The sequence below is a fragment of the Mesoplodon densirostris genome, chromosome 2 (genome assembly GCF_025265405.1).
Source record: "Mesoplodon densirostris isolate mMesDen1 chromosome 2, mMesDen1 primary haplotype, whole genome shotgun sequence".
NCBI lineage: Eukaryota > Metazoa > Chordata > Mammalia > Artiodactyla > Ziphiidae > Mesoplodon > Mesoplodon densirostris.
In genome coordinates, this window is record NC_082662.1 from 167,559,807 (window position 1) to 167,571,866 (window position 12,060).

Below are 12,060 nucleotides of genomic sequence, written 5' to 3' on the forward strand. Positions count from 1 at the left end.
ATTTCCATACTGGAAAGAAATAGATTAAAACTATTTTAAAACCTTTCATAACAAATACTTAATACTTTTATTGTGGAGAAAAGATACCAAAATATAACATTCCCAAAAGCACAACTCTGAAAAAGCTAGTTTTATTCTTATAGGACTCAGAACTTTAATGGCATTCCCATAATACAGTCAGAAAGTAGAACAAGCCCTCAAGAAAAAAGCAAAAATGCCAAGATCTTCTCCAACCACAATTATTTTTAATCTATGAAACAGAATTTCCTTACAAATTAAGTAGTTTTTATAGTAGTGACATTTATTGTTGATATGATCTGTTTAATATGACTGTAGTCAGAAGGGAAGTCGGGTCCGTTGTTCTTCCAGAAACTGAAAAAAGTATCATCATTAAGATAAGGAAAAGAAAGATTTGTATCCATCTTTTTGGGACATGTAAGGTGAGAGTGAAGTCTCACAGTTGGAGAATTCGTGGATATTGCTGGAGGAATTGGAGATGCTCTCTGGTAAGCGGGTAATCCCTCTTCCCTGAACACTGCTGTTTTGGCCAGAAATTTTCACCCCAGATGGGGAGTCACCTAGGATATTAAAAATACAAGAAAAGAAATATAGCAATTTTATAGTCTTAGAGATTCCCTCAACTGACTCATCCTACTGCAGGCCTTTTCACTAAGCTATGATTAAACGGATCGTCAATAGGTGAGATAGTTCTTAGAGTAAAGGCAAAAAGGCTGAACAAGAATATTCTTTTTAAGTCCTGGAAACCTTAATTGAAGTTCTTCAGGGACCACGTGAAATTTCATGTCACTAGCTTTTTTAAACTTTCCCATTTCCCCCAAAGACACCCTCATATCAAAACTATAAAACTACAGCTGCTACAAAAGTAACAGGTTTTATTTTAAATGCCCTGAACAAAATTCTGAAGAATAAATTAAATTTTATCAAAGTGATACAAAAATCTACATATCCAAATTAAGTGCTTATGCCAAGTAAAACTCCCAATTCAACAAGATTTTTATACCCTAAAGCCAACTTAGATCATCTGTTTTAAGTATCATACCCCAGGATCGTAAGAAGACCCTAAACTCTTTGAGGTGCCTTCTTATTAAATATAAGATGCTTACCAGTGTTTGATCTCTGTTCCTGATTAGAAGAGCTGAAATGAGAGAATCCTGGACTCTGAACCCTTAGCTTCTGTAAGTAACAACAACAACAACAACAAAGACCAGGGGACAACATATTTCTTATTATTGGATCATCTACTTCAAATTACTCTTTAAATACAAACTAACACCCCCTTTTCCAATGTCTAATCAACTTGTGAAGAGCGCTGCTGTGAAGGGGAGCAGAGGGCAATCTCTGAGGGGAAATTACAGGGTCAAGAAAGGGTTGGTTTTTTAAAAAAAAAATACATGAGATTATAGCAGGTTTCCTGATAAGAATGACTCAGAACAGAGAGAAACCCTGATGAAATTATTAGAGCCATGTCCTTAGGTAGGTAAGAGAATGAGATCTAATAGAGAAATATAAGGATTGGTCTTAGAAACACAGACAATTCATGCATTATTAGAGTATATGGTAGATGCAATGGTAGGAATATATGGAAAACCTCGATTGCTTCTATTTTCTCAGAGAAGGAGGGGATACAAGCATCAGCTAGAACAAGGATGAAGGAAGAGGTGATGGAAGTTTGAAGTGAGAGAAGGTGAGAAATAACTATCTAGGAGAGTGGGAGATTAATCAAACTAGAGAAATGGACAATGCCAGGCAAGGTTAAGGGCTCACCTGAGGTTGGTGGTGATGAATATTTAATAACACCAGTCAGTATGGTAGTCTCTTTTCAGCCTCGGTTAGCTTCAAATGTGTAACAGAGTAGGTGAAGAGTTGATTTAATCAGGGTTAGTGTTTGTCAACCAACTATGAAGAAGAATGAAGGGCCAGTGGAGTTCATAGTGCAAGTGAGTGAAACTAATGGAGCAAGGACTCTAACCTGGGAAGGAAGGAGGTGAAGGGCAAGGTGGGGAGAGGAGACACAAGGCTGAAGCACCTGTCTATGTGTGAATGGTACCCCTGGAGTTGTGCCATGCAGTGACCCTGTGAAGGAGGGCAGAACAGTGGAGGCATACAATGAATTGAAGGTCCCAGGAGAGATCAAAGAACTGTTGGCACTGTTGTACCAGAGAAAGACAGTGGTAGTCAGAGAGTAGGATGCTTGAAATTGAGATTATGGGGAGATGCCATTGGGGCCTAGAATATGATCACGGGAGTGGATACTTGATGTATGGCAGGGGACAGGATCACTGGAGAAGGGCAAATCAAGGAACTGAAATGTCAGGCAGCTGGAAGGATCATCTATGGGGAAACTGAAATCAAGAATTCTGCCAGGAATATTGTTTGATCTCCTGGCTCAGTGTTGCTCTAAGGATGAGGATGACCAACTCAGGGGCCTATTGACTCCAAGAAGGGGTTATCAGGTACTACAGCCTGAATGGCATGTGATTCAAAGCCTAGGGATTTTAGGGAGAAGGCAGAAAGAAGTCTAGAGGCCACAAACTTAAACAAGGACAACTACTTCAAATCTAAGCCCGTGATAAATGAGGAAAAAAAAAAAAGTGTTGCTAACAGGGAAGCAGTATCTTTAGAGGACAGCCAAGTTTTAGTTACAACCAAGGAGGAAAACAGACCTTCCCAGGAGGAGGTTGAAGACATGAGATTTTGCTGATAACTGAGATTGAGAAGACCCACAAAGTTTTTCAGGAGTTGGGGAAGGCTGAAAAACAGAATCAGCTTAACAAGATGAGTGTGGGAGATGAGCAAGGATCTAGGTATCCTGAGCTTCCATAGTGACTGATGTGAACAATGAAAAGAGGGGTAGTGAGACTAAATCTGGTAGTCTCAACACAGATGGTGACGATGGGGCTGAGGCAGTGTTTCCCATCCTGGGTACTACTGACATGTTAGGCTAAATAATACTTTGTTCAGGGGGCTGTCTGTACACAGTCAGGTGTTAGCAGGCTTACTGGTATCTACCTGCCCGCTGTATGCCAGCAGCACCCCCTCCCCAGCTGTGACAACCAAAAATGTATCCAAGTGTTGCCACATGTCCCCTGAAGGACACAAAATAGGTCCTAGTGGAGAACCACTGGGTTAAGGGTTAACAGTAGACAGGAGAGAGAAGAGTCTTGCCCAGAGATTATAGGGAGAGCTCTCTTTTTTATTTTTAAAATTATCATGGAGTAAGACAGACTTCTTTGGTGTGTACATTTCTACGAGTTTTAACAAATGAAGAGATTCGTGAAACCACCATTGCAATCAGGATACAGAGCCATCCTATCACCTCAAAAACTTCCTATCCCTTTACAGTCATACCCTCCTCCCCTAACCCCTGGGAACCACTGATATGTTCATCATTATCATTTGTATTTAACAATGTCATATAAACGGAATCATACATTACATAACCTTTTGAGACTGCTGCTTTTGCTAAGCGTAAGTAATGCCTTTGAGATTGATCCTAATAGTTGTTTTATCAATAGTTCATTCCATTTTGGGGTTCCCTTTTCACTATTCTATTAACTATTTAAAAATAGAACATAGTAGATAATAAATGTTACTAAGTCAGAGATCTTAGTACTCTCATATACTGCTGCATTTAATCCTACGATGACTACTAGACCTTATTATTATTCTTGTTCTACAGATAAGGAATCAGCACAGAAAGTTCAAGAGAGTCACACAGCCTATCTCTAGCAGAGCCTGAAGTGAAATTTAGGAATTCTAACTTGAGAGCCCATACTCTTAATTGCTATGCTCTCAGTAGTGTAGAGAGGCCTACTAGTAAGTAAATACCAAGGAGGGAAGAGGGGTGGTAGGGAAATTAGATAGCCTCTAATCAAATCCTGAATTAGGTCTTATATTTAAAATATCTACTTCAAAAATGTGTATCACATAATTTTTGGAATAAATGTTTGGATGTGTTTTGTATAAACACTAATGCTAATTTTAATTTTCTTTGTTAAGTACAGTAGGAAAATATACAAGGAAGAAAAAGGATTTTTTGTAAGATCCAACTGGATTAAAAACTGACATTCCATGAAGGATCAAAAAAAATTTTTCACAGAAGAGAGAACCAAACAAAGGCCTGATCTTGAGAGACTAGCAGCCCTGAAAAGTCAGCTCCTTACCTGGTAACGCCCTGCATCCAATACAACCATTTTGGGTGTCACACTATTGCTGGCCTCATAATCTTGAAGTGGTACATGAGCCACTGTGAGCTGGATTCCAAAGAGAGTGGCCAGAGAATTACTGATGCAGTAGCTTTAAAAAGGAATTTAAAATGCTTATTATCAGAATCTTATCTAATTCATTCTAAAAGCATTCACATTTAAAAAATTTCTGAAAAAGCATGTGAGATGTTGTAAATTGGGAAAAAAGAAATTTAGAGATTTGGAGAAAAAATGGGAATAGGTAGCAGTACATATCATAAAACGAGTCATTACTGGTAAGCAATACTTGGATTACCAAATAAACTTTCAGATTCATTATAAGTGAATGGGAATGAGGGTAAAGAGCAACAGAATTCTCAAACATTTCAGGCAGGGGGAGGCAACACCAGCAATAGGGCTAAAACTCAGAAACACGTACTCATCCTCAGAACCAACTATCATCAGCTGTGTAAAGGGACTACCAGAGCTTCCCCAGAGCTGAGGCTGCAGGTACTTTCCCTACAAAACGAGGAGAAAAGGGTCTATATTTTTGGAGCACCTTCACAAGGAAGTGCTGTTCTTAATGACAGTAGGGAACTTTGCTTTCCTACAGGAATCCTAGAAGAAAACATTTTCAGTAAGTGCTTCTGAAGGCTCAAACTGCTCAGGTGGTAACCGCCAGACAAGTAGTGACATGGGCAGAAGAATACAAGTAACATGATTTAAAAAAAACCTGCTTTAAAAGACAGTTGTGGAAATAGAGGTAAACAGGGATGCACCCTGAATGCCGAAGCAACAACAAGCCAAGTTGCAAAGAATTCAGTGCAGAACAGAGCATTAGGAAGAAACTCCTTTCTCCAACTTACGCAATTTTCTTGCAAACAGCTAAAGCACAGAGGAGAATATCATTTTCTTCATGCCACTTGCACCTGTACGGAAAAAAAAAAAGACTTTAATATCCTCATCTAACTGAAGCAGCACTGCTTATGGGTTTTTATGTGCCAGATTTCTACCTTAGTGTCAGTTTCTTAAATGATTTCAACTATTACTCAAAGATTAAGGTTTCTAATTTAACATACAAAAAGATTTTTTAAAAAACAAGTTTTTAATGTTACCTCCTCTGATGCAAATTCATGATGCATTGCAAACACACAGCTATAACAGATTTTACCTTGAAAATCTATATATAGATTTATATATATATAGAAAATCTATATATAGACTATAGTTAACATATACTCATTAAACACACATTTACTGAGGATATACTACTTACCAGGCACTGTCCTAGGCATTAGGGATACAGTACAGAATGAAACACAAACTCTTATGCACACAAAACTTACTTTTTAATGGGGAAATCAGATCAAAAGACATGTAGGTATAATAACATAGTAAGTTAGGTGAGTTCTAAGAAGGAAAAAAACAATAAAAAGACATGAAATGCAAGAGAAGGGTGACATTTTAGATAAGGTAGGCAGGAAAGGTGTCACTGAGGAGTGGATGTTGAGGTGAAGACCTCAAGAGGGGATGTTGGAGAGGAAATGACCAACAACATACTTTCATGATGAGAGCCACTATAAACCTGTATATCTTTCCCCTGAGTGCATAAGTTATTCGAGACTCAGAACAGCACTACCTGCATAATAGAAACCTTCCCTAAACTTAGCAAAAATTTTCACTTAGAAATTATAAACATGCTAAACAGTAAGTGTAAAAAGTCCATTATCTGCACTTGTTATTTAACTGAATGGAAGGCTATCTAAAAATAAGATTAAGAATTTCCCACTGCTTTTACAAAAAGTGATTCAATAAATATGATTAATGAAACTAACTCTAAAATGAAGGCTTAAGTTAAAACTAAACCTAAATCAAGGCACTGGTCCCTCCCACTGGGAGGCCTGCACAAGCCTCTTAGACCAGCCTCACCCACCAGGGGGCAGACACCAGAAGCAAGAGGAGCTACAATCCTGCAGCCTGTGGGACTACAAACACAGAAAGTTACACAAAATGAGATGGCAAAGAAATATGTTCCAGAGGAAGGAACAAGATAAAACCTCAGAACAACAACTAAGTGAAGTGGAAATAGGCAGTCTACCTGAAAAAGAATTCAGAGTAATGATAGCAAAGACAGTCCAAGATCTCAGAAAAAAAATGGAGGCACAGACCAAGAAGATACAAGAAATGTTTTAACAAAGAGCTAGAAGATAAACAGAGCTGAACAATAACTGAAATGAAAAATACACTAGATGAAATAAATAGCAGAATAAATGAAGTAGAATGGATAAGTGAGCGGGGAAGACAGAATGGTGGAAATCACTGCTGTGAAACAGGATAAAGAATAAAAAGAATGGGCTTCCCTGGTGGCGCAGTGGTTGAGAGTCCGCCTGCCGATGCAGGGGACACAGGTTCGTGCCCCAGTCTGGGAAGATCCCACATGCCGCGGAGCGGCTGGGCCCGTGAGCCATGGCCGCTGAGCCTGTGCGTCCAGAGCCTGTGCTCCGCGACGGGAGAGGCCACAACAGTGAGAGGCCCGCGTACAGCCAAAAAAAAAAAAAAAAAAAAAAAAGAATAAAAAGAAATGAGGACAGTTTAAGAGACCTCTGGGACAACATTAAATGCACCAATGTTTACATTATAGGAGTCTAGAATGAGAAAAAATTTGCAGAGATAATAACTGAAAACTTCCCTAACGTGGGAAAAGAAACAGTCACCTAGTCCAGGAAGTGCAGAGAGTCCCAGGCAGGATAAACCCAAGGAGGAGCATGCTGAGACATAGTAATAGAACTGACGAAAATTAAAGATGAAAAGATGCTCAACATCACAAATCAGAGAAATGCAAATAAAAACTACAATGAGGTACCACCTCATGCCAGTCAGAATGGCCACCATTAAAATGTCTACAAACAGTTAAATGCTGGAGAGGGTGTGGAGAAAAGGGAACCTTCCTACAGTTGGTGGTAATGTAAGTTGGTGTAGCCACGGTGGAAAACAGTATAGGATGTTCCTCACAAAACTAAAAATAGAATTACCACATGATCCAGCAATCCAACTCCTATATCCAGACAAAATTACAATTCAAAAAGATACATGTGGGCTTCCCTGGTGGCGCAGTGGTTGAGAGTCCGCCTGCCGATGCAGGGGACGCGGGTTCGTGCCCCGATCCCGGAAGATCCCACATGCCGCGGAGCGGCTGGGCCCGCGAGCCATGGCCGCGGAGCCTGTGTGTCCGGAGCCTGTGCTCCGCAACGGGAGAGGCCACAGCAGTGAGAGGCCCGCGTACAGCAAAAAAAAAAAAAAAAAAAAAAGACACATGTACCCCTGTGTTCAGAGCAGCACTATTCACAACAGCCAAGACATGGAAACAACCTAAATGTCCATCAACAGATGAATGGATAAAGAAGATATGGTACATAAATACAATGGAATACTACTCAGCTATAAAAAAGAACGAAATAATGTCATTTGCAGCAACATGGATAGACCTAGAGATTATCATACTAAGTGAAGTAAGTCAGAAAGAGAAAGACGAATACCATATGATATCCCTTATAGGTGGAATCTAAAATATGACACAAATGAACCTATCTATGAAACAGAAAAAATATCAGGGACATAGAAAATAGACTGGTGGTTGCCAAGGGGGAGGAGGGTTGGAGAAGGTAGGAGTGGGAGTTTTGGATTAGCAGATGCAAACTGGTGTATACATAGAATGGGTAAACAACAAGGTCCTACTGGATAGCACAGGGAACTATATTCAACATCCTGTGATAAACCATAATGGAAAAGAATGTGAAAAAGAATGTGTGTGTGTGTGTGTGTGTGTGTATGTATAAAACTGAGTCACTGCTGCACAGCAGTAATTGACACAACACTGTAATTCAACTTTACTTCAATGAAAAATAAATTACAGTGCTTAAAAAAAAAAGCAACAAGGGCAAAGCAACAAATAACATAATCCCCATAAGGTTATCAACTGATTTTTCAGCAGAACTCGCAGGCCAGAAGGGAGTGGCACGATATATTTAAAGTGATGAAAGGGAAAAGCCTGCAACCAAGAATACTCTACCCAGCAAGGCTCTCATTCAGATTCGATGGCAAAATCAAAAGCTTTACAGACAAGCAAAAGCAAATAAGAGAATTCAGCACTACGAAACTAGCTTTACAAATAAATGCTAAAGGAACTTCTCTAGGCAGAAAAGACCACAACTGGAAACAAGAAAATTACAAATGGGAAAGCTCACCAGTAAAGGTACACAAACATACAGTAAAGGTAGGAAATCATTCACACACAAATATGATATCAAAACCAGTAACTGTGAGAAGAGTACAAATGCAGGATATTGGAAATGCATTTGCAATAAGGGACGAGCAACTTAAAACAATTGTGTATATATATACATACTGCTATTTCAAAACCTCACGGTAACCACAAACCAAAAGTCTACAATAGATATACACACAAAAAAGAAAAAGGAATCCAAACATAACACTAAACATAGTCATCAAATCACAAGAGAAGAAAAAGAGGAAGGGAAGAAAAAAGACCTACAAACACAAATCCAAAACAACAAAATGGCAACAAAAACATACATATCAGTTATTACGTTAAATATAAATGGATTAAATGCTCCAACCAAAAGACAGACTGGAGGAATGGATACGACAACAAGACCTATATATATGCTGTCTACAAGAGACCCACTTCAGATCTAGGGACACATACAGACTCAAAGTGAGAGGATGGGAAAAGGTATCCCATGCAAATGGAAATCAAAAGAAATCTGGAGTAGCAATACTCATATCAGACAAAATAGACTTTAAAGACTGTTACAACAGACAAAGGAGGACACTACATAATGATCAAAGGATCAATCCAAGAAGAGGATTTAACAACTGTAAAAATATATGCAGCCAACATAGGAGAACCTTGATGTAGCAGCCATAAAAGATGAAATTGACAGTAACACAATTAACAGTGGGGGATTTTAACACCTCACTTACATCAATGGATGGATCATCCAGACAGAAAAATCAATAACGAAAGACAGGCCTTAAATGTCACATTAGGCCAAATGGATTTAACTGATATTTATAGAGCATTCCATCCAAAAGCAGCAGAACACACATTCTTCTCAAGTGCACATGGAACATTCTCCAGAACAGATCACATGCTGGGCCACAAAGCAAGCTTGGGTAAAGTTAAGAAAATTGAAATCATATCAAGCATCTTTTCCAACCACAACACTAGGAGATTAGAAATCAACTACAAGAAAAAAACCTGTAAAACAACAAAAACACACAGAGGCTAAACAATATGCTACTGAACAACAAATGGATCACTGAAGAAATCAAAGAGGAAATCAAAAAATACCTAGAGACAAATAAAAACAAAAACAGGATGATCAAAAACCTATGGGACACCACAAAAGCAGTTCTAAGAGGGAAGTTTATAGCAATACAATCTTACCTCAGGAAATAAGAGAAATCTCAAATAAACAACCTTAACTTACACCTAAAGCAACTAGAGAAAGAAGAACAAACAAAAGCCAAAGTTAGTAGAAGGAAAGAAATCATAAAGATCAGAGCAGAAATAAATAGAGACCAAAAAAAAAAAAAACCCAGAAAAGATCAATGAAACTAAAAGTTGGTTCTTTGAAAAGATAAACAGAATTGATATGTCTTTAGCTAGACTCAAAAAGAAAAAAAGGGAGATGGCTCAAGTCAATAAAATTAGAAATGAAAAAGGAAAAGTTACAGTGGACACCACAGAAATACAAAGGATCATAAGAGACTACTACAAGCAACAGTATGCCAATAAAATGGATAACCGAGAAGAAATGGACAAATTCCGAAGAAAGATATAACCTTCCAAGACTAACTAGAATAGAAAATATGAACAGATCAATCACAAGCACTGAAATTGAAACTGTGATTTAAAAACTGCCAACAAACAAAAGTCCAGGACCAGACGGCTTCACAGGTGAATTCTATCTAACATTTAGAGAAGAGTTAACACCTACCCTTCTGAAACTGTTCCAAAAAATGGCAGAGAAAGGAACACTCCTAAACTCATTCTATGAGGCCACCATCACCCTTATACCAAAACCAGACAAAGATACCACAAAAAAAGAAAATTACAGGCCAATATCATTGATGAACATAGGTGCAAAAATCCTCAACAAAATACTAGCAAACTGAATCCAACAACACATTAAAGGGATCATACACCATGATCAAGTGGGGTTTATCTCAGGGACACAAAGATTCTTCAATATCCACAAATCAATAAGTGTGATATACCACATTAACAAACTGAAGAAAAACCATATGATCATCTCAACAGATGAAGAAAAAGCTTTTGACAAAATTCAACACCCATTTATGATAAAAACTCTCTAGAAAGTGGGCACAGAGAGATACCTCAACATAATAAAGGCCATATATGACAAACTCACAGCTAACATCATTCTCAATGGTGACAAACTGAAAGCATTCCCTCTAAGATCAGGAACAGGACAAGGCTGTCCACTGTCTCCGCTTTTATTCAACATAGATTTGGAAGTCCTAACCACAGCAATCAGAAGAAATAAAAGGAATCCAAAAATGGATTAATTATAAAATTAATACACAGAAATCTGTTGCACTTCTATATACTAACAATGAAAAATCAGAAAGAAATTAAGGAAACAATCCCATTTTCCATCACATCAAAAAAAGAATAAAATATCTAGGAATAAATCTACCTAAGGAGGCAAAAGACCTGTACTCTGAAAACTGTAAGACACTGATGAAAGAAATCAAAGATGACATGAACAGATGGAAAGATATACCATGTTCTTGGACTGGGAGAATCAATATTGTGAAAATGACTACACTACCCAAGGCAGTCTACAGATTCAATGCAATCCCTATCAAATTACTAATGGCAGATCTAGAACAAAAGATTTAAAATTTGTACAGAAACACAAAAGACCCTGAATAGCCAAAGCAATCTTGAGAGATGAAATGGAGCTGGAGGAATCAGGCTCCCTGATCTCAGACTATACTACAAAGCTATAGTCATCAAAACACTGCTGGCAAAAAGACAGACTTATAGATCAATGGAACAGGAAAGAAAGCTCAGAAGTAAACCCACACACCTATGATCTATTAACCTACGACAAAGAAGGCAAGAACATGTAATGGAGAAAAGACAGTCTCTTCAATAAGTGGTGCTGGGAAAACTGGACAACTACATGTAAAGGAATGAAATTAGAACATTCTCTAACACCATACACAAAAATAAATTCAAAATGGATTAAAGACCTCAATGTAAGACTGTATACTATAAAAGTCTTAGAGGAAAACATAGGCAGAACACTCTTTGACATAAGTTGCAGCAATATTTTTTTGGATCCATCTCCTAGAGTAATGAAAATAGAAACAAAATAAACAAATGGGACCTAATTAAACTTAAAAGCTTTTGCACAGCAAAGGAAACCATAAACAAAACAAAAAGACAACCCACAGTATGGGAGAAAATATTTGAAAATGAAGTGATCAACAAGGGATTAATCTCCAAAATATACAAACAGCTCATGCAGCTCTGTGAAAAAAGCAAACAACCCAATCAAAAAATGGACAGAAGATCTAAAGAGACATTTCTCTAAAGAAGACATACAGATGGCCAAAAAGCACATGAAAAGATGCTCAACACCACTAATTATTAGAGAAACGCAAATCAAAACTATAAGGTATCACCTCACCCTCGTCAGAATGGCCATCATCAGAAAGTTTACGAACAATAAATGCTGGACAGGGTGTGGAGAAAAGGGAACCCTCCTACACTGTTGGTGGGAATGTAAATTGGTAC

At 38.1% G+C, this 12,060-nt stretch overlaps 1 protein-coding gene across 2 annotated transcripts in view; it reads right to left on the reverse strand.

Annotated features, from left to right (window-relative positions):
* Positions 1-390: 390 nt before the first annotated feature.
* The window catches only part of MAEL (maelstrom spermatogenic transposon silencer), a 41,653-nt gene continuing 29,983 nt past the window's right edge, over positions 391-12,060 (reverse strand). For both annotated transcript variants that reach the window (XM_060088614.1, XM_060088613.1), the window contains 4 exons: positions 5,072-5,134; positions 4,185-4,317; positions 1,125-1,194; positions 391-578 (listed from right to left, as the gene is read on the reverse strand). In XM_060088614.1, coding sequence (XP_059944597.1) covers positions 391-578; positions 1,125-1,194; positions 4,185-4,317; positions 5,072-5,134 — 454 coding nt within the window. The remainder of the gene's footprint in view (positions 579-1,124; positions 1,195-4,184; positions 4,318-5,071; positions 5,135-12,060) is intronic.